We start from the raw sequence: 24,079 nt of genomic DNA, 5'->3' as shown, positions 1-24,079 counted from the left end.
AAAAAACAGTTTGTGCTACACTAATACTCCTGTCACAGAGGAGTTGTGCCCAGCCTCATCTGTGATGAATCAGCTACTGATTAGTTAATGATCAAGTGATTATGAAAGCCAGCAAATGGCTCAGTTGGAGGTGGAGAACTACAGGAAGTAAGCTGGGTCCTGTGGTGGGTTCTGGAGCAAGGTGCCTCCCAGGCAGGTGGCCTGCAGGAGGACTAGTGGAGTGCTACAGGAGACTAGCCAGCTCCTGCAGGAAATCTTAGGGAGGGGATGATTGATGTACTGAATTTGGATTGTTTGGAAGAAATAAAGCTGAAGCCCTGAGACAAGAGGCTTGAAGCAGATTCAGACATGGCACTGGTTATATCCTAGGCTGAGGAGGCAGGTCAGCAGTCTACAACATCATTAGAATGTAAAATAGTACAGTATAGGGAAAAAACTGGATCTAGAACAGTTATAGTCAATAGGCAGACCGTGGGCCAAATCCGGACCACGAGAGATCTTGAACAGACTGTGAAATATTTTTATTTATGATTACCATTATTGTTATTGCGGTGTGAAAAATGTTTCTCTGGAGTCTGAGCCTTAACCAAGAAATTTGTACCTTGACAAAAAATAATTGACTACTTTGGTCTAAAATTTAAATTCACCATAATGATATTGAGGCACTGGGAAAAGACACTTTTAGCACCACATGATAATATACTTTGCATTACTGCTAATCTCAGGCCACTCAAGTGTTTGTTGTTCATTAGAACAAATGTTTTTTCTTTCAGATTGAGTTTTGTCTTTCCCTGTTGCATTTATTCACTCCTGATATATGTACAAAGTCTACTTGATATATTCCTGTTTAGCTGATAAGCTACAGCAGGTTCTCAGGTGACAAAATTCACATGCCCCAGGATTCAGTCTTCAAAAGATATGTTTATTAAGAAAATTTAAGTCCCATTTAAAATCTCTGTGTGCAAACAAACTTCTCATTGTTTTTGACAGAGGACAAGCTTTACTGATACAAATATTCCCAGAAGACCTGCTAATCCTATATTGTGACATGGATACACATGTAATGCAATGTCCACAAAAAAAAAACCCTCAGCACAAAGAACTGTTGACTTACAGTAATTCTTTTGTCACAAACACTTTGCAAGTTGGTATTGCATTTTGAGCTCATTTTGTGGTTTTGCATCATGTAACTTAATGTTTAAACAAACTTTATTATAATATTTCTGTCAGTTTGGATCTATGAAGATTTTTGACTGTAGACCTGAGCCAAATGTGTTCAATGGTCTTTCTGATACTTAAAATGGGGAATACCAGAAAGACCATGCTAAATTAACTGTGGTGGATGATAAGTATCCACTTTATCATAAAACCTGCTATGATATTTATAACTGTAACACTGTATGTTATGCTGGAGAGTGGGGAGGAAATTATAAGTTTTTTCAGAATTAAAGAAGGTATCTTATCATTTTCTTGCCATCCTGTAAGGATAAGCAAATTCTCTCCTCTTCTCCCTCCATGCTGATGACTTGTGAATCAGATTTTTCCATCTCCAGTGTCTTTAAGTCTGTCCAAACTTGCAGTTCCTTTTTTTTTTTCATAAATAGCTCTTGCTGTGTGTTCCGCTGCCATCTCAAAACTCCATTTTTTCAAAATAGGACTACTTATCTATCTTCCTTTACCCTTCTCCTATATGTCAGTTCTCTGTCACTGTTGACAACTCCATTATGTTGTCAGACTCTCAACTCCAGAGACATCTTTGAGTCCTGTTACCCATGTATTCCGACTAAAAGTCTTGTTATGTTGTCTTTTGTACCACCAAAAAGTCCTTTCTAGTCAATGCTCACTGCTAAAATCCTTCTTTACATCATAGTCATTTCTTGCCCTGTACACTATAATAGTCTCTTCAGCCTCCTTGCCTCTTCATCTGCTTTTCCTACCTTGCTTTTCTCAACAAGAACCTCTCCCCAATCTCGTTTACTTTACATCTCTTCCACTACTAGGCAATTCAGTTGTAGTTTGTGTCGGTTTAAATCAAAGATAACGCAATCAAATATTAGGGATTGAAAAAGCAACACACAGTGCCATTAAGGCTATGTCTACACTACACAGCTTTTAGCGACAGAGTTGTGTCGTTACAGCCATGCCACTAAAAGTCGTGCAGTGTAGCCGCTGTTTGTTGGCTCTCCTGCCGACAAAAAACTTCACCCCCAACGAGCAGTGTTTGCATTGTCATCAGGAGAGGGGTCCTGCCGACAATGCACTTTTCACACTTGTCACAGCAAAACTTTTGTCTTTTGGGGGGGAGAGGGATTTAACACCTTTGAAAGACAAAAGTATTGTCATTCAATTGCCATTGTGGACATAACCTAAGATTTCCAGTTCTTGAACTACTAAAGCAGAAATAATTCACAGGAGATAAAGCAAAGATATTCAATGTGCTGAAAATATGAGAGGACAACTAGTATTTTCAAGAGACTTGAAAACTAACCACCATCTACCAATATAGTCTCCAAGATATTATAGTATCAGAGGAGTAGCCGTGTTAGTCTGGATCTGTAAAAAGCGACAAGACTCTTTGTCGCTTTTTACAAGATATTATACTTTATTTGATAAAACTGAGGTTTGTTTGATAAAAATGGGGTATGGGCTTTCTTGGCAGGCAATTTACTCCAACTCTGTGCTATCAGATACCACAAAAGAATTAGAGCCTGGGTTTGTGAGCTCTTCAGGTTACAATATGTGTCTTAGTTCATGTCTTGTAAATTGCTTGGGTAGTAAAGACTAGTGACAATAAATACACTATAAGTCAGGTATTCAACACTTTCACAACATAGTTAAAAGTGGTTTGGACCCTAAAACTAAGTATACAGAAAATCTTTTGTGCAAGTTCTTTCCATTTAAAAATAAATGATAAAAGCATTATAGCAATTCTTAATTGCCGATTTACCTTCTAAAGAAAAAAGAGACAATACCATTGCAATTAATGGCATGAGAGACAATTATGGGATCTGAATTATACTGAGAACACCCACACCTCACTAAATATATATAGTGCAAATCATACAAAGTAATAATTATATCATTTCCAATTAAATCCTGAACATTCTAATAGCACATATATAAGTAACTCTAACTTTTAAAAAATTGAGATGTTTGCTACATTCATTTTAGTTAATTCCATAGTTTGAGCCAGATTCATGTGTTGGTTTCACCAGTGGAATCTAGAGTAACTCTCATGGAATGAAAATATCTTTGTTGCTTTCTCAAAACTTCTTCTTTCTAGATTGTACCAGCCCTTACACAGGTGAGGAGAGGGAGAAAGGAGCCTTCCTCCCCCTTGAGTGGCCAGAAAAAGAGACAGCCATAATTATAGTCACTTCCTATTCTTCTGAGTGGTGCAAAATACCCAAAAAGGGATTAGGAGAGTCAGGAAGGAGATAAGACCATAGCTCTGCCCTCCTCTGGACCAGCCTGCTGAAGAGGACCAGTGCAGCACAAAGAATAAGTTATATTCCTGAATGACACAAGAAGCTTTCCTAGACACACTGCATGCATGGCCCATGCAAGCCCTTGGGATAGTCACAGCCATGCATTCGAGGAAGCAAAAGCACCGCTTCCTTCCGGAGCCCTTGGAGGTGTAAATTGCCCTGAAGGAGAGGAAAGGGGGTTGGACAAAGCAAGGCCTTGCCCCCTTCACACCATCTTGCAGAATGGGTAGGGTGCACCTCTCCTAAAGCATAGTGTGGAGTGTGTGTGCATTTGTCTCCCATGCATTGGGAGTATTGTGCTTCAGTCTTCCCCCAAGCTCCCCTTGGGATGATGCAAACTGGTACCATGCATTACTCATGGCTGGGCCTAATATTCAGCTGTTTTTGGAGAAATATATTTAGCATAATGATAATGCTCTTACAAACTCCTGTTGTGGTTATAGTCTTTTCTCATTATTGCTAATCATGCCCTATCATGCTGTTTCTTAATACTTATAGGAGGCAATACTTTCAGCATAACCCATGCTCTAAATGTCTGATCCTTTTGCACCTCTCAGAGCGCAAGGTACTGAGCATAAATTTTTGATAAATGCTGTAATACAACACTATGATCCTTCACAGTGTGCCATATTGTTGTGGCAACAAAAATGGATTCTATCTGCAAACCACAAATATGTGACTAAACACAGAGTGAAGTAGAATGTTCATGTCTTACTCGAACCATGACTTTGGCTTGTCTTGCAATTTTCTTCACATTTTAAAGAGAAATTGCCACTTAGTCAATGCTGAATATTAGATAAATCAACAGTGATTTAATTATGGTTGACTTTAAAAAAATCAGTTAAACAGAGAACATTAAAATCTATTCAATACTTCTGCAAGAATTAAATACTCTCTGAAAATTTTGGATTATCCAGTAGTTTCTGTTGAGTTTCCCCAAATTATTCATTTTATCCTGAAATGTATAGTCTTTTGCAAAGTGTTTGCAGGAAAAGATGGGTGACATTTCCATGCTGTTAGATATTTTCATGCAGGGAAAAATATGAGGTGGGGGGGGAGAGGCCTAGTGATGATGTCACTTCCTCTCTTCTATATTTTCTTCCAGCTTGCTGAAAAGATCTTTGCTGTGACATCTGTTAGCCTGCCCCTATGCCATACATACCTCATTTGAGAAGTCTCCAAGATAGTAGATTGTGTTCTTTATGGGTGTTGATGAGCCATTAATTGCTGTCTGGCTATTCCATTGCTGTACCTGAAAGGCTGGTTGTGGGTGTTCCCAACCTCACAACATATTTCAGTAACACACAGCAAGACTTGAAAACTTCACATCCAATGATAACACATACAATCCAACAGGATATTAATGTTCAACAGATCAAGACTTTCAAAATGATACCTCACAAGGCATACTTTGTACAAAAATATCATAATTATATGACAATGGTGAATGTGGGGGTTCCAAGGTGCTGCTTTGAGGTAGTGTCACAGAGACACTATCAACAGAGACAACCAAGTGTCACAGAGACAACCAATCAACATATCCTTAGAACCCCGACCAGGGTTATTCTATCTACTACCCAAGATCCACAAACCCGGAAATCCTGGACACCCCATCATCTCTGGCATTGGAACTCTCACTGAAGGACTGTCTGGATATGTGGACTCTCTACTCAGACCCTATGTTACCAGCACTCCCAGCTATCTCCGTGACACCACTGATTTCCTGAGGAAACTACAATGCATTGGTGACCTTCCAGAAAACACCATCCTAGCCACCATGGATGTAGAGGCTCTCTACACAAACATCCCACACACTGATGGAATACAAGCTGTCAGGAACAGTATCCCTGATGATGCCACAGCACAACTGGTTGCTGAGCTCTGTGCCTTTATCCTCACACACAACTATTTCAAATTTAATGACAATATATATCTCCAGATCAGTGGCACCACTATGGGCACCTGCATGGCCCCACAATATGCCAATATTTTTATGGCCGACCTGGAACAACGCTTCCTCAGCTCCCGTCCACTCACGCCCTTTCTCTACCTATGCTACATTGATGACATCTTCATCATCTGGACCCATGGGAAGGAGACTCTGGAAAAATTCCACCATGATTTCAACAGCTTCCACCCCTCCATCAACCTCAGCCTGGACCTATTTACACGGGAGGTCCACTTCCTAGACACCACAGTGCAAATAAGTGGTGGTCACATTAACACCACCCTATACCGAAAACCTACCGACCGCTATGCCTACCTTCATGCCTCCAGCTTCCATCCCGGGCACACCACAAGATCCATTGTCTACAGCCAAGCACTGAGGTACAACCGTATCTGCTCTAACCCCGCAGACAGAGACCAACACCTAGAAAATCTCCACCAAGCATTCTCAAGACTTCAGTACCCACACGAGGAAATAAGGAAACAGATCAACAGAGGCAGATGTGTACCCAGAAGCCTCCTACTGCAAGACAAACCCAAGAAAGAAACCAACAGGACTCCACTGGCCATCACATACAGTCCCCAGCTCAAACCCCTCCAACGCATCATCAGGGATCTACAACCCATCCTGGACAATGATCCCACACTTTCACAGGCCTTGGGTGGCAGGCCAGTCCTCGCCCACAGACAACCTGCCAACCTGAAGCATATTCTCACCAGCAACTGCACACCGCACCATAGTAACTCTAGCTCAGGAACCAACCCATGCAACAAACCTCGATGCCAACTCTGCCCACATATCTACACCAGCAACACCATCACAGGACCTAACCAGATCAGCCACACCATCACCCGTTCATTCACCTGCACGTCCACCAATGTAATATATGCCATCATATGCCAGCAATGCCCCTCTGCTATGTACATCGGCCAAACTGGACAGTCTCTAAGGAAAAGGATAAATGGACACAGACCAGACATTAGGAATGGCAATATACAAAAACCTGTAGGAGAACACTTCAACCTCCCTGGCCACACAATAGCAGATTTTAAGGTGGCCATCCTACAGCAAAAAAACTTTAGGACCAGACTTCAAAGAGAAACTGCTGAGCTCCAGTTCATCTGCAAATTTAACACCATCAGCTCAGGACTAAACAAAGACTGTGAATGGCTTGCCAATTACAGAACCAGTTTCTCCTCCCTTGGTTTTCACACCTCAGCTGCTGGAACAGGGCCTCATCCTCCCTGATTGATCTAACCTCGTTATCTCTAGCTTGCTTCTTGCTTGCTTATATATACACCTGCCCCTGGAAATTTCCACTGCTTGCATCCGAAGAAGTGGGTATTCACCCACGAAAGCTCATGCTGCAAAACGTCTGTTAGTCTATAAGGTGCCACAGGATTCTTTGCTGCTTCTACAGAGACATCTTAATTATCAGACCCATTTTTTCTCTGTTACAAAAGTGAAACTGTTGACTTTAGTGAGGTGGCAGGAATGCAGCATAGGCCTGGAGAATGAAAACGTTGTGCTTGATAATGTGTCCACAGATAAAGTATAGCTCAGTGGAAGAAGAATTTTTAAAGGAAAAAAATACTCCATAAAACCTGTTCTTTAAGCAAGCTCTCGATCCCTGGTTTATATCTGCTCCTGCTTGAGTCCTACAGTGTAGATTGAACCCATAGACATCTGAGACAAAACTCCCATTGATTTCAGTGGTGTGGTTGAACCCTGAGTGCTTCACCAACATGTAATCCTATTAAGATCAATACTATGTTTTTTTTCTAGTTTGCTTAGATTGACATTTGATAGCAGTGTGACTGAATGCAGTTTTGGATTACCTCTTTATGTGTAGCGGCTTTAGTTTCTTTTGCCATATTCAGACTTACTATAGCAGAGTAACATAAAGAATTCTCGGCTTTGAAAATAATTTTAAAGGTATATTAAAATATGAGCCCAGCCCTTATTTTGTGTTAATCTGCATACCTCCATTGATATCAGTGGAATTACACTGATTTATACAAGATGAGGACCTGGCCTATAATTTTTATGCAAAGGCTCAGCTGTCCCCAGAGGAAAAGTGCCTTCTGCCACCATTGAGCATCAGCACTAGGACCATAGACAATTGCAATAGGAGCAAAGGGAGTGTTCCGTCCACGGGCCACTGGGGCACACATTGCCTTAGCAGTGGCCAGTGAAGATTTGGAGCCATGGCCCGGCCCCTAAATTTGCACAGGAAGAAGCAAGTTACTAAAGGCTGGTGCGCCTTGTGCAACACCCATGCTTGTAGGGTAGCCTGAGGCAAAGCTTCTTCTCAAGTGCCTCCTTTTGAACGTGGCTCTGCACTGTCTCCCAATACAGGGATATGCCTTGATGATATGATAAACTTAGATTAGCCTGACATTCTGTGTTTCCCATAAAAACACTTACCATCTTGTCTCTTTCTAGCATGACTCTTTGCAGTGGTATTGTAGCTTGGCTGGCACCAGAACATGAGACACACAAAGTGGGTGAGGTAATATCTTTTGTAATATCTAGGATCGCTTTATGCACTGGATGAGGTTCACCTCAAATGCTCCAACAACAACTATGTGGATGAAACCAGAAAATCACTACACTCTTGAATGAACTCACACAGAAAAATGAAAGAAGACGAAAACATCATATTACCTGGAGGCAAACCCTTTTCACAAAGTGATCCCTTCATATCTGACCTCTGTCCCTATCCTCAAAGGAAACCTGCACAACAGCTTCAAAAGCCAAGCACAGGAACTTAAATTCATAACTGCTAGATACTGAAAATTATGGTCTCAAAAGAGAAACTGGTTTATGGCTCATGCCAACAAATTGTAACATATTAATCCTCCTTTGTCCTATGACTGCAGAGGTGTCAATTGCTTGTGATGGGATGTTGAAACCCCACACTGGAGAACAGTGATAATGAGCAGCTCTGGGCTCAGGCCACCGCACCACAAAGCCTGCACGTGCTAGAGGTGTAGCTTAAAAGGTGAAGCAGAGGGGCTCAAAAGGGGAAAAGCAGTGGAAGGGAACAAGCCTGAACACTGGGGAAATAACAGCTGAGGAGCCCTTGTTGCCTGAGACCTGATCACACCTACTTGACCAAGCCTGGAGAATCTGGTGATTGTTTGGGAAGGTCAGAAACGTCATTTTCAGTTCAGTTCTTTAATTTACCCTGCAGGGGGGAAAGAGGCGGCACTCGGGTGTAGGAAGTGTTTCAGGGAGACAGTTGTTTAGCACCCCAAGGTACAGAATATAGCTGCCCACTATTGGGCCCTGGATTGAAGCCCAGTGGAGTGGGTGGGCCCAGGCTCCCCTACCAACACCTGAAGGTGGGACAATAATAGGAGTCCCCTTGGCAGAGAATTCAGCTGGGGAAAACTCTGAATACACAACGGTCCAGACGGAAGTCCCAGAGATAGGGAGAAAGTCCTGAAGCCCTCCTGGGCACCAAAAGATGTCTTCATTATTGGACTTTCCTCTATGTTTACCCTGAAAGGGGTGGACTAGAATGTGTGACCCGGATGAACAGCTGAGCCCAAAAGAAGTGACCGAACCCACATGATGGTATTGTAGAAGAAAGGAGGACCACCAACCACAGCCCTGCCTGACCACTAGGTGGCATTGCCAGTGAAGGTCATCTTCCACAATTGCCCATTTCATTTTACGTGGATTCTTGCAACGTGTTAACCCCTTAGGCTTAACAGTCTGTCTGACCTTGTATTTAGTTGTGACACTCTGATTACCTTTTCCAGAACTGAAGAAGAGCTCTGTGATACCTGAAAGCTTCTCTTCCACAAACAGAAGTTGGTCCAATAAAAGATATTACCTCATCCACCTTGTCTGTTGTATTATTCTAGCATATTCAGCAAAGGTTTGCTTGTATTTTCTTATCTGCTCTGCGCTTCTGGATTTGATTTGTTTTATTAAGTATGGTAAGCTAAATAGAGAATTAATTTAGCTGTAAGAACATGTTTGATCTTTAGACAAATATAGCTACAATTATGGTAACAGCAGAGTGCATACTATTATTGTATCTCCCTTTGACAGATTCAGATTTCAATGTCAAGTGGTTGACAATGGGATCTCATTGTAATTTGCAATGTATTAATGTAGATTATCATTAGTACATAGCTGAATATTGGAAGAAAAATGGGAAGAAACTAACTTTTATAAGTAGCTTTTAAATTGGAGCGGAACAGTGGGGGTGAACTGCAGCGGATCTGCCATGTTTTCTTTCTGAAGCTAAAAGGGACTTCCTGTGCTTTAACTGCAAGTTTTGTGGCAGTGCTGGAGGAGAAGATTCTTGGATTGGAAGAAAAAGTAGAGACACTCCTGAGGAGCAGAGAAGCTGAGGAATTCCTGGGCATCCAGGCTGAGAAATCACCAGTATCTCTGGTTCAAAGAAGAAAGGAGCTCGAGAAAGAGGAATTCAGAGAGGAGACCTAGCAGTTTGTAACCACTAAAGGCAAGAGGTTATGGTGGCATTCTCCCTGGCTGGAGATAGATGAGGAGGGGCAGGCTTTGGCCACCAGAGAGAAGAGGACCAGGGGGAATTCCACACAGCTAGAAGTTTCCAGTCAATAACAGGTCCTCTATGTGTAAACTGTGGAAGATACCTACCAAGTTTCAGCTGGTCCAAGGGAATGGAGATATATAGGGGACACATCTGTGAATGGCAGCTCAGCCTGACCTGTAAGAAAATCACGCTTCTCCACAAACGATTCTCCAAATGTCCAAGGAAGACAGATGATCCTTTTTGGGGATTCAGTACTCAGTAGAATCAAAACAACATTCTGCAAGGGATAGATGGACAACAGGGCAATGTGCTGCCTTCCTGGAGCCAAGACATGAGACGTCACTCTGATTGAATAGGCTTTTGAAATCAACAGGAAAGGCTCCGTTGGTGATGATTCATATTAGCACTAATGACACTGCATGCCAGATATCTCCCAGATAGTAGATTACTTCAGGAACTCTGAAGAGTGCTGAGGAAGAAGTATGTCCAAGCGATCTCCTCTGAGATCCTTCCTGTCCCACAAGTAAAGGAAGACAGAAGGCAGAGGATTCTGGACGTGCAGCACTGGCTAGGTAAGTGATGTAGGGTGGAAGGTTTTGGTTTTGTGAAACACTGGTCCACCTTCTATGGGGAGAGAGGGCTGTGTAGGTTGAATGGCTTCCATCTTCATAGAAGGGGGGCTAATTGTCTTGGGGGCAGGCTGGCTAGAGTAGGCAGGAGGGTGATACACTAATAACAAAACGGGAGGTAAAAAGAGGGAAGATATGAGTACACCATTAGCATAAAATAGAGCTGTGGAGAACAAAATTAATCAAGGAACCAAAGGACACAAAGAGAAGAAATTCTTTAATTGCCTATACACTAATGCTAGGAGCCTGGGTAACAAACAAGAAATTGGAATTGCTCATTTATGAGCATAAATTTCATCTAGTTGGCATTACTTAAACCTGGTGGGGTGTTTCTCATTATTGGAAAGTTAAAACCAATGGTTATAACCTATTCAAAAAGGATCAAGTGGGCAAAATGGGAAGAGGATTAGCACTCTATGTCAAAAATGGCATTACCTGTTTCCGAGTCACGGATAACTCATAAGAAAATGATTGTGAATGCTTATGGTTCAATGTCCTAACAGATAATGCACAAGATGGGCTATTAGTTGCTGTCCGTTACAGACCACCAAATCGCACTGGGGAACAAGATGACCAGTTCTTTATGCACCTATCTATAATGTGAAGGAAAACAGCTGTGTGATCATGGGAAAATTCAATCTAAGTGACAAATGCTTGAGTTCTCATGCTGCCAATACTAAAACATGCTTGGAATTACTAAGCATTATAGATGACAATTTCCTAACTCAAAAAGTGTTGCATCCCAACATGGGGGACTCCTATATTAGACTATGTCTTGACAGATAAAGAGCAATGAGGAACTGATTATAGAACTAAAAATTAGTTATAGAACTAAAAATTTATTATATAAAAATAACGAATTTATCCTTCCACTGAAAAATACAATACAATGTACCTTTATTTTGTCTCCAAGCTATATCCAAGTATGCAAGACAAGCATAGCAGTACATGACATAGAGAACAGAAACCAGTGGTGCTGAGACATTAGGGAAATAGGGAACTCTGTAATAAAGGTTGCCATGAGATTTGCCTTTAAGGTAACTTTGGTAACCATGCTCATGACTTGATCACATTTAAATGTGAAAACAGATTAAAGTCTAGACCAGATATATATATAATTGCTGCTTTAAAAAGGCCAGTTGCACAAAACTAAAAACAATTATGAGCCAGATTTGCTGGGAGGAAGAATTTCATTAGAAACATGTGAATGATAATTGGGAGTTATTTAGGAAAACTTTACTGGATGTCCAAAAAGACATAATCCCACAGTTGAGGAAGAAGCTCATATTGGATAACAACTGACCTGGTTTAAAGGGGAGATGAAGGCAGCTATAAAAATTAGTATGAAACAAATGGAAGAAAGGGGAAGTTGATAGTAATGAATATAAATCAGAAGCTAGAAATTTTAGAAGATTGATAAAGGAAGCAAAGGGACACAAGTAGAAATCTATGGCCAGCAAAGTTAAGGACAATAAGAAATAAGTATATTGGAAACAAAAAGAATCTTAATAGTATTGGTCCATTACTAGTTGAAAATGGTAGAATTATCACTACTAATCCAGAAAAGGTAGAAGTGTTCAGTGGAAGAGCTGGAAATAGAACCCAGGACACCTGACTCCCAGGGTGTACTACTCTTAACTACTGGATGCTGCCTCCTACTTTTTGAATTAGATTTTTTTCCCCACTGCGAATCACCATTTGTCTGACCTATGTTCTAAATTCCTGCAGTAGCTGCTGAACATAAGGTGGGAACCATTCAGAAAACATTCAGAGCTCACCCCCACTCAGTTTCTTCAACTGGTAGCACAACAATTTTGAATCAATATCCCAGGCTGAGACATCCTTGTAACAAAAAAAAGTCTTCATATTGTTCAACGTGAACATATGCTGCTCTCATGTGCAATGTAATAGCATAACATAAATCTACCAACGAGGAACATACTCAGATTTATTGCTACTGGTGGAGGTAGTTAGAGTTATATTTTAAATATCATTCAACAAATAACAGAAAGCATATTTGACACCATTGACCCACATGTTCCCAGCAAATAGCATATTTTAAGATACAGTTGTTAGTTTTAATTTTTAAACAATATGCCTTAATCGCTCTCAAAAGTACAAATTCACAGTCCAAGCACCTATGGAAAAATCCTATAGAATTTTTAAAGCAACCTATACATTTCTGTAGGAGGTATATCACTTTCTATTCAGTTCTAGAAGATGGTTTTAAAATTCTTTTGAAAAGATCTGATACTTTGTATGGGTTTTTACACTCATTTCTAGGGAAACCTATTTAATTAATTTCTATAAAACCCTACAGGGAATCATACCTTATACATTACACAGGACTGTTCTTTAACAGTGAAAACATCCATTTGTGACTCCTGAAGACCATTTGCCTTCCTGATACTTCCCTTTACGCTCTGATTCTGCTGTACTGGACCTGGACCTGAATCTGCACTCCTGAAGTCAGTGGGCCTCATTCTGATTTCCTTTACCTCACAGTAAATCAGGAACAACCTCACTGAGTTCAATGGAAAAAGCATGGGAATGAGATCAAAATCTGGTGATACAGGAGTTACTTTGATAAGAGCAGAACTGAATTTTAAAGAACAAATTGGAGTATTGTATAAAAATGTAGGTGTTTTTTCTATACCAGGTGTGCACCAATCTGTGTCTCAGCCTGGGAAATTGATCCAAAATCGTTGTTTAAATTTAAACATTAAATTTAAATTTAATGTTACTCCCTTTATGAAAGTTTAAAAATGCTGCAGCTCTCAGAAAAGTTGTTGGCATTTCAATATTTATGGAAAAACAGTACAATCGTAGATCCCAATACAGCATTTTGTTCCATGTTGGTGGACCCCTATCCCTGCATAGAACTCCAGTGAAGTCCTTCTGTGCAGTACAAGGTGCAGAATTTGGGATACAGGTGCTAATACAATTCACTGAATGTCCATCAGGGAGAACATTTCCTGCCAGCTGATGCCAGGCTGGCTTGAAGAGGTACATCTTACTGGGCCCATAACTGAATCAGTGATTAACTGTCAGGAAATACTGGAGGCCATTTTTGCTGTTATAAACCATGAAAATATAAAAATGTCAAAGAAAAAAGCAATTACTATTTTATGTGCTGAAAGTTAAACTGTGTGGCTGCATGTTGTTATGGATACAGTCTTCTGTTTGAAATCTTTTCTAAGGACTTACAGATCAGTGTCTTATTAACAGAAAATCAAGATTTACATTCTGTTAGTTTTATGATGGTAATTGTGCTAGCTTTGTCTATGCACAAGGCTAGAATGATTTGTTACATACTTTAAAACATGTGAATGCTGGTATTTTGTCATGAACAATTAAAGAAAGAATCATATGTCCAGCTTCCTTTTCTTTAATAAATGTAAGTAAAGCTGGCCAAACTTTTTTGGTCAAATAATAAAATTCACCCAAAAATGAAGTTTTAGAATGACTGAAACCATTCATGAATTGAATTGAATTAGGCAAATAAGTCATCCAAAAAAAAAAAAAAGGAAACAGATTTTTTTTCCCTTCAAAAAAGCTGAACTGGTTCATTTTGACATTGCCTAAATGAATCATTTTGACATTTCATTTCAAAAGGTTTTTCAATGAAATGTCAGTTCAAATTGACCTGAACAAAATCGGTTGGGAGAGTGTTAGTTTCAGTAAGAATAACCAGAAAAATTCAGTTTCTGTTCAAAATAAATGATTTTTTTCTGGATATTCTGGTTTGGCCACCAAATTGAAAAAATCAGTTAATTGCTCAGCTGTAGCCTGAAGGTCCAAATCCTCAACTCTGCCGAGCAGTCAAGATTTGATTTTTTATCCTGAGCTAAACACATTGGATCTTATCCTGCTCTCTCTTTGACTAGGTTTACACCAGTGAAACACCACTGACATCAGTGTAGCGCTGGTGTTCATAAATGGAGAATTTGGCCTTGCAAGTCAGATTCTGCCCTCATTTACATTCTTGCAATCCACTTAGTAGAAGTTTGTGAGTGAAATCTGACCCTACAACTTTTTATAATGGGGATAATGATATTTACCTCCTTTGTAACGCATGTTGAGATCTGTTCATGGAAAGCACTATGTAAGAGAGAGGTATTATTATTTATGCATAGAAGTGCTCATTAGTTATACTTGAATACAGTGTGGCTTTCCAGAGAGTATGGAGTATAGAGTATGTGATTAGTCTGTAAATGGAAACATTTCATCCACTAAGAATGCAGTATGCAAATGAATTGGAGAACAGGACAAGAGGAGACAGGGAGGAAGTAAGAAAGTGGGGCAGGGCCTCTTACCTTTTAATCAGCCTTGCAAATATTTCATGACGGTTTACCAGCCCAGGAATAAAATCTTACTCATCCATCTTGATGATGATGATGAGAAAGCTAATGATATTTTTACTGATCAGCAAAAATTATACACCATGGAGCAGAATTTTGCAATACGTTGCTCTTTTGTCATCATCATACCATTCGACAATACCATAGTCAGACCACTTCAGAATAAACTATTTGTAGGGCGAAAGGAAGGAAAGAAGAAAGAAGAGGAAAAGGATTGAGGTAGGAAAGATAAGTGGGTAGTAGAAAAGGAAGAGGGGGAACCTTCATCTCCACCAACCTTAAAAAGTTTTCATAGGTACAAACTAGTATAACACATTTTTAAAATCTCATGCAAATCTAGTGGTAGTGAATATATAGTGCTCTAGATCCTGTAATAAATCCAGACCCTGTGAATCTAAAAATCTCAGCATGGGAATATTTATTGTAATAATTTATTTGTTTACATAACACAGCAATGCATTAGGTGTTTTACAAAAATGAAAGTGGACAAGCTCCCTGCCTTTAAGGAAGGTGTATTCAGAACTGAAAATTTTCATGACGATGAGAGGGGAAATAAAAAAGAATGTCAGAAATCACTTGTTGTTGTTGTTGTTGTTTTTCCAGACTATAATTACAAATCATTCAGAGATACATAAAATGAATTTGTGAGAGTATTGAAACAGCTCTAGTCACAGCACATTTGATTATAAGTAGAACAGACAGAGATACTCATTGCACTTTCCCATAAGAGATTTTAGTGTGATCCCATTGAGACAATGTGAACTCAACTCATCTGGGACTTTTTGCTTGCTGTCTCGTTCCAATGATTTAGTAATTACTTTTGGTCTGCAAAATCCAAACCTGAACCCTTAGGATAGAAGATATATGTGAATGGCACAATAATTCACCTCATGTGTTTGTATGTTACTTATGTACATGCTTGTCTCCCAAATAAAATAATCTCTTTCAATGACAAGGTAAATACAGTAATCTACTTTTAACAGTCCCATTGCTTCAGTATAACTTCTAAAATAGTTTTGGGATATATATTGGTCCCTATATTATACACAGTATCGTATACACAGCTTAAGTATCAGAGGGGTAGCCGTGTCCATCTGGATCTGTAAAAAGCAACAGAGAGTCCTGTGGCACCTTATAGACTAACAGATATATTGGAGCATGAGCTTTCGTGGGTGAATACCCACTTCATCATGCGTCTGACGAAGTGGGTATTCACCCACAAAAGCTTATGCTCCAATACATCTGTTAGCAGGGCCAGCTCCAGGGGTTTGGCCGCCCCAAGCAGCCAAAAAAAAAAAAAAAAGCTGTGATCGCAATTGCGATCTGCGGCAATTCAGCGGGAGGTCCTTTGCTCCGAGCGGGAGTGAGGGACCCTCCGCCGAATTGCCACCGAATCCCTGAAAGTGCCGCCCCACTCCCGAGTTGCCACCCCAAGCACCTGCTTGATAAGCTGGTGCCTGGAGCCGGCCCTGTCTGTTAATCAATAACAGGGGTCGGCAACCTTTCAGAGGTGGTGTGCTGAGTCTTCATTTATTCACTCTAATTTAAGGTTTTGCGTGCCAGTAATACATTTTAATGGTTTTAGAAGATCTCTTTCTATAAGTCTATAATATATAATAAACTATTGTTGTATGTAAAGTAAATAAGGCTTTTAAAATGTTTAAGAAGCTTCATTTAAAATTAAATTAAAATGCAGAGTGCCCCGGACCAATGGCCAGGGCCGGGGCAGTGTGAGTGCCACTGCAAATCAGCTTGCATGCCGCCTTCGGCACACGTGCCATAGGTTGCAGACCGCTGGTCTATAAGGTGCCACAGGACTCTTTGTTGCTTTATACACAGCTTAGTCTGTTTTGAAAGACATGACTTATTATCATGTGTGATTTATCACTGAGAAGTTTCCAGGCATGAGGTATAATGTAAGGAGTGGCATTCCATGCCCAGTTATGATAATGAAAATCAACATTAGAATACAAAGTCATTACTTTCATCAGCAACAGGCATGCTTGCAGACATGGAAATGACTCATTGTACGGACTATAGATTCCTTTCTTTTAAAATTCATTTTATATGCCCCTTTGCCTTAGTTTATGAAGACTGATTTGTCAGTTATATGAAGATGCTTTATCTCTTTCAGTAGTACTGTCTGGAGTTATTAATTAGGTGTCCTAGTTTGGTGCTGTACTTTTCAGGTCACTGTGATGTGTCATTGAAACAGACCCATTAAGATGAGTGATGTGTGTTGTAATTTCATTAGTGTCATCAATAATGTATTACACTTTCCTTTTAGTAGTCTCTCTGTTTTGTGTGGGTCAGGCTGACTATATGAATTATATTTTTAAGATCAAAATAATTAAAGATGAAGGAAGATATTTAAACGATTAGGCATGAGGGTGGAATTAATGTTGTTTTAAAAGTGTAGGCTACAAAAACGATTTCAGTTACAGAATGTTTTAGTGATTGAATTACATAGAGTAAATGTAGGTGTTTTGGGTATGGGTCTATGTATAGCGATTGTATATCAATATTAATGCATGCAAGTGAAATGGCGAGGTATTTTTTTTTAATTAAAACACTCTTTACTGACTGGAAAATACATGAAAATACAAAAACTGAGTAACATTATAGCCATTTTTTCATTTGATGAAACTTGGAGATACAAAAATGAAATACTATTCGCTGACTCTTTGTAAGGATTCATAAAGAGAATTCGTTATATGCAGCCAAAAAAAAAGTGGTATGGTTTGTAATGCAGAGATAAGTAATTGGAAAATATAAGATCCTGGTGAGAATCCATAGAAGAATTTTTTTAAAAGATACTTCTAATGTTGCTTGTTATGCTTTTAAAGTATTGTCATACATCAGAAAAAGCTTCCACCATACTGTGCAATAGATCAACTGTTCCTAAATTATATTATTATTACAGAAGTTAAGATCTTCTTTTACATGATGATGAAAGCTCTCCTGTCTCTTACATTCACCAGACAACTAAATATCCCTCATTATATGTTGATTTGTACTCTGGTCAGTTAAGAGTATTCGTCTTAAATATAGGGCTGTAAAGCGATTAAAAATTAATCATGATTAATCGCACGGTTAAACAATAATAGAATACCATTTATTTAAATATTTTTGATGTTTTCTACATTTTCAAATATATTGATTTCAATTACAACACAGAATACAAAGTGTACATTTCTCACTTTATATTTATTTTTTATTACAAATAGTTGCACTGTAAAAAAAGAGAGTATATTTCAATTCACCTAATATAAATACTGTAGTGCAATCTCTTTATCATGAAAGTTGAACTTACAAATGTAGAATTAGGAACAAAAATAACTGTATTCAAAAATAAAACAATGTAAAACTTTAGAACGTACAAGTCCACTCAGTCCTACTTCTGCCAGTTGCTCAGACAAACAAGTTTGGTTACAATTTGCAGGAGATAATGCTGCACACATCTTGTTTACAGTGCACCTAAAGTGAGAACAGGCGTTTGCATGGCATTGTTGTAGCTTGCATCACAAGATATTTACGTGCCAAAAGCACTAAAGATTCATATATCCCTTCATGATTCAACAACCATTCCAGAAGACATGCGTCCATGCTGATGAGGGATTCTGCTTGATAACAATTCAAAGCAGAGCAGACCGACACATGTTCGTTTTCATTCTCTGAGTCAGATGCCACCAGCAGAAGGTTGATTTTATTTTTTGGTGGTTCGGGTTCTGTAGTTTCCGCATCGGAGTGTTGCTCCTTTAAGACATCTGAAAGCATACTCCACACCTCATCCCTCTCAGATTTTGGAAGGTACTTCAGATTCTTAAATCTTGGGTCGAGTGCTGTATCTATACTTAGAAATTTCACATTGGTACTTTCTTTGCATTTTGTCAAATCTGCTGTGAAAGTGTTCTTAAAATGAACATGTGCTGGGTCATCATCCGAGAGTGCTATAACATGAAATTATTGGCAGAATATGGGTAAAACAGAATAGGAGACATACAAGTCTCCCCCAAGGAGTTCAATCACAAATTTAATTAATGCATTATTTTTTTAACAAGCATCATCAGCATGGAACCATGTCCTCTGGATTTGTGGATGAAGCATGAAGGGGCATATGAATGTTTAGCATATCTGGCACGTAATTACTTTGCAATGCTGCCACAAAAGTGCCATGCGAATGCCTGTTCTCACTTTCAGGTGACATTGTAAATAAGAAGCAGTCAGCAATATCTCCCGTAAATGTAAACAAACTTGTTTGTCTTAGTAATTGGCTGAACAAGAAGTAGGACTGAGTGGACTTGTAGGCTCTAAAGTTTTGCATTGTTTTGTTTATGAATGCAGTTATGTAACAAAAAAAATCTACATTTGTAAGTTGCACTTTCACGATAAAGAGGTTGCACTACAGTTCTTGTATGAGGTGAATTGAAAAATACTGTTTCTTTTGTTTATAATTTTTATAGTGGAAATATTTGTAATAAAAATAATAATATAAAGTGAGCACTGTACACTTTGTATTCTGTGTTGTAATAGAAATCAATATATTTGAAAATGTAGAAAAATGTCAAAATATGTAATTAATTTCAATTGGTATTTTATTAACAGTGTGATTAATCGCAATTAATTTTTTTAATCACAGTTAATTTTTTGAATTAATCACATGAGTTAACTGTGATTAATCAACAGCCCTACTTAAATAATAGCCTGTAACCAACCTGCCATTGGAATGACTGCAGCAGAGTGAAAATGTGTTACGATCCTAGTAGATGTTCATAAAGATAAACAATCTGTTTTATTCATGTGGCTTGTTTACAGTAAATTTTAATACTCAAGGTGGATGTGGTAAAGATAGGTCCCTATACACCTCTAAAATGCACTTTCTAATTGACCTCAAAATCTTGCCATCTTTAGGTTGCCATCCTTTCTCTATGGGTCAGATCTGTGGCTGATGTAAATTGTCATAGCTCCATTGATTTCAGTTGACATATAAAGATTTACACAAGTTGAAGATCTGGCCCTATAGCTTTATCTAGGTACCTAAATGCAGACTACAGTGCCAAAGCGTTTAGGTACTTAGGATGAACTTCTGGCTCTATCAAAGTCAATGAGAACTCCCATTGACTTCAACAGTTTAAAATGTATCCCTTAATGCCATGGTATGTTTCATTGCTTGGCATAATTTAGCCTTTTTAAAAAAAAAATAAAAAGCCATTGTTGAAATAATTTTAAATTATCAATGTTATTTTCCTCTATTTCATTTAAAGGATGCTTTAGTGGAGAGAGAGCGTACAGTGAGCTGCTTCTTCCCACCTCGCCCCGGTGCCAGACAGGACTGCAATATACCTGTCAAGAAGGAAGGTGACTGGCTTCTGTGCTGGCCACTGCCCACAAGATTGTGTGGCTTGATGGTTTGAGAGTCTGACCAGGCATCCAGTCTCCCCAGCATGTCTGCTGTAGTATGTCATGAACACTACATGAGGGGGACATGCACATGTCCTCTGAAAGAACTCGATCCTACTCCCTTTGAAGTCAATGTGGAAGCCTGGACTTCAGAGCAAGTAGGATCCAGCCCTCAAGGAGCAGTATGGTTTCTACATAACTCATTCACCCGTAACTTCCCTGAGGGCATGACTGCTCTGGGATCCAGTGCAAGGCTGGCAGTGCTCCCTCAACTCACCTTAAAAAAAACCTCTCTGGCTATCAGCATGTACCTATTTCACTCATTATACTACACAGAAGTCCTGTGACTACAGGCAGCATAATCCAGTCACCTTTGAATTTATGGTACATCATGTTCACATGTAACAGAATCATGTTAAACAGATCTTTGAAGTGGGCACTGCCCTGTTTTACTCATGCAGTCCCCCCCACACACACACACATGTTGATAACGATTTATTTTTTTGGTGTAGCACTCAAAATATGTTAGGTACTGTCCTGTTGGAGGATACAAAGATGATCATTCCTACAGCACTATTCTAATTATTGTTTGGGTGTTGAATACTCCCTGTAAGAGCAAATGAATTAGAAATAGGTAAGGCTAGTAAGAAATACATTTGTAAAGATCTGAGCTGTTTCATATACTTGGAAAATGTCACACTTTATTCATAGCATTTTGTTACACACTGCTATACACAAAACACTACTGAGCATAAGTGGCTGTTCTGAGTTGCCATTTATCCTGCCACTTCATTACCACTCCCTCTTGTAGACTGGTAATTAGAAGACTCTGATAGTAATCTGCAACAGATACTCTTTTGTAGTCTTCTATCTTCCAGGTGAATATCCCTGGCAGTTTTATTACTAATTTGGAGTTGCCACTGGGCCTATCTTGTAATTAAGTTACTAATGTAGTGTCTTGGCTGTCCTGCTTTCTTTGTTACTGTTTTCGTGTTCGTGCTATGGAATTTCTTCCTCCCTGTGTTTTTCTGGATAAAGTCCTGCACAGAATCACTTATGGCCTTTTTAACTGAAACTTCACACACTTTGGTTTGCAATCAAAGGTGCCCCTAGGGTAGAGTTTTATGATATTTACATGATTATTTAATTGGTATAATGATTACTGCATTTAGATTACTGCTTTAAAAGACCTACAGAAGTCTCATGAAAACCATTGAATAGCTTTAATTTCAATCCTGCAACACCTTACACGACAAAGTTCCCAAAGAATCTGGCAGTAGGTTTTCCCGCAATAGCAACTTCAGGATTGGGTCCTGTATGAATAATTCTGCTTGTATCTTATGTTGTCTGTATTTATCTTTGGTTATTTTTTGTTAATTCGTAAGGATGTTGCCTGAAAACACAAATTTTTGTTTTGTAAGAGTTTTGCTATTTCTTAGTGCAGGAATCAGCAACCTTTGGCACGCGGTCCATCAGGGAACTCCACTGGCGGGCCGTGATGGTTTGTTTACCTGGACCGTCTGCAGGTTCGGCCGTTCCAGGCTAGAGGGAGCTGCAGGAAGCGGCAGCCAGCACATTCCTCTTCCCATGCTGCTTCCCGCAGAGGTTCCCACTTCCTGCATGCCAAAGGTTGCTGATCCCTGCTTTAGTGTATTCTCTGACTTTAGTCTGCAATATTAAAGACGGTTGCACTGGTGATGATGTCACAAAGGACTATGGGTGAAATAATGTTCCTGCTGAAGTTAGTGAGAGTTTTGCATTGTCTTCAGTCTGACCAGGATTTCTCCCTAAATTACATTAAAGTGGGAAATAAGCAACAGGAGCAGAGAGGAAAGAAAATATTTCTTTCATATATAGGCTCCCCAGTAATAACTTAAATCTTTTAAAAGGGGGAATAAATGCAATCCCACTGAGAACATGAGATACTTCAAGAGGGGTATTGTGGGCCTAAGTGTGTGAGTTCAATTAAATCCTGAATGACTGAGTGGGCAAGGAAGAGTCTGGGTGTTCTTGCATAGGCTTTGTAAATGTTTTTAGTGTACATGCACCTAGAGCGATGGACAGGTGCACTTTCGAAAACCAGAATAAATATGTACACATCTTTTCAGTGTGCTGCAGGCTAGGTTTGCTATAGATAATATGTATCATTTGTAAAGCGTAGCTGGTACTTTGAGGGATCCTTGATGATTTGTGATGAAGTAATTGTTTTCATCTGTTTGAGTAAAGCGTTTACCATTTTCCATTGTTCTCTTTTAGAAACATTCTTTACAGGCTGGATGAAAAGATGAGCCAATTTTCAGTACTACTAGAGGCACTGGAGCACTGCAAGCTACATCAGTCAAATGAGACCCTTCAAGCAGCCTTGTCAAAGGTGCTGAACAGCATCAATTCAGCTCAGGTTTACTTCAAAGCAGGACTTGATGTGTTTGAGACTGCCTTTGCTGGAAAGAAATGAGAAAACTCTCAGCATTCTAAGAAGTTTGTTTACAATTCACTAAGCAAAAGTTTGAGTCGGACCAGAATTTCTTTGAGATTAAAAGTTTTTTCAACTTTTTTTTTCAATCGGTGTTTAAAGGTACTACAGTGTGTGTTCTAATAACTATAAAACAGTCTTTTGCACTGTTCATGGTAAATCCCAGATGTCTCTTTGAGAATGTGTAAAAACATACTCAAAGGGGAATAACACTCAAGATTTGATTTTTTAGAAGGAAATCTGTATTTTTATATGTAAAATATATTTTTATGACTAAGGGCTCAATCTTGCAAAGTGCTGAACACTTGCTGCAAAATGCTAAGGGCCTGATTTTCAGAGGTGAGGAACACCCACTGTTGTAAGTATCTCAGAGCTGTGAATGCTCAGCACCTCAGCAAATCATGACTGCAGTACCCTAAAATTCATTGGTTCACCCTTAAGTCCTCCAATACCCAGATTTGCTACACCTCCACGACAAACTCATCTTTGTTCTTTCCCCTTTTTGTCTGGGGAGAGGAAGTTGAAGGATGTGGGTTCATTCTATTGGTGTTCAGGGCATGCAGGACTAAGGAGGAGGCACTCGATACCTTGCAGGTAGAGTCCAACATTCTGAGACCATCCTTACTCCTATGTTTGATGCTATAGTCTGAATGTTGCTTAGGTTCTGGGAGAGTTAAGAACCTTTGATTATCCTGTTTCTGCACCAGAAAAGGAGAATTTTAATTGCAATGAAAAGCGTTTGAGGTTTTTGTTTTGTTTTTAACAATTCAGATGATTTAGAAATATTCGAATTGCTCGACGGAGTTGACCAAAAACATTTTGAATGTTTATATTTATGAAATGAAGTGCCTAATCTTACAGAACTAGTAGTACTACCCTGGTTAACAAAACTGTCAACCTTTATAATGGCATCCACTATACGGGCCCCCTTCTCTCCAAGAGTGGTATAAGGGGACCTTAGTGTAAATGAGAATCAAAACCTAAAAATCCTAGGAAAGTTCTTAAGATATAGGGCTTGATTGTTTCATTGGCAGGACCCAGGCTGTGGACTCACAGTGGTGCAATCATAGTAGTGCAAGCCACCTACAGTTCCCATCCCACCAGAGATTCTGGAATAGCCAGCACAACCCAAATAGATTAAGCATGTCTCTTGTCTGAACCATAAAGCAGGATTCCCTTAATGGAATCCCTGTCTGAGGGAAACAGTAATACCTCTACCACTGCATAGCATGGAATTATTGATGGG

The 24,079-nt window shown here is 39.3% G+C and overlaps 1 protein-coding gene across 1 annotated transcript in view; it reads left to right on the top strand.

The window, feature by feature from the left end:
* The window catches only part of NAALADL2 (N-acetylated alpha-linked acidic dipeptidase like 2), a 651,889-nt gene extending 628,359 nt beyond the window's left edge, over positions 1-23,530 (top strand). The window contains exon 14 of the mRNA XM_039489638.1: positions 22,617-23,530. Within this exon, the coding sequence (XP_039345572.1) occupies positions 22,617-22,815 (199 nt within the window). The 3' untranslated portion in view covers positions 22,816-23,530. The remainder of the gene's footprint in view (positions 1-22,616) is intronic.
* The last annotated feature ends 549 nt before the right edge of the window (positions 23,531-24,079 follow it).

This window comes from Mauremys reevesii, linkage group 9 (genome assembly GCF_016161935.1).
Source record: "Mauremys reevesii isolate NIE-2019 linkage group 9, ASM1616193v1, whole genome shotgun sequence".
NCBI classification, from domain to species: Eukaryota; Metazoa; Chordata; order Testudines; family Geoemydidae; genus Mauremys; species Mauremys reevesii.
Note: the sequence above shows the minus strand (reverse complement) of the source record. Positions and strands in the feature narration are given on the sequence as shown.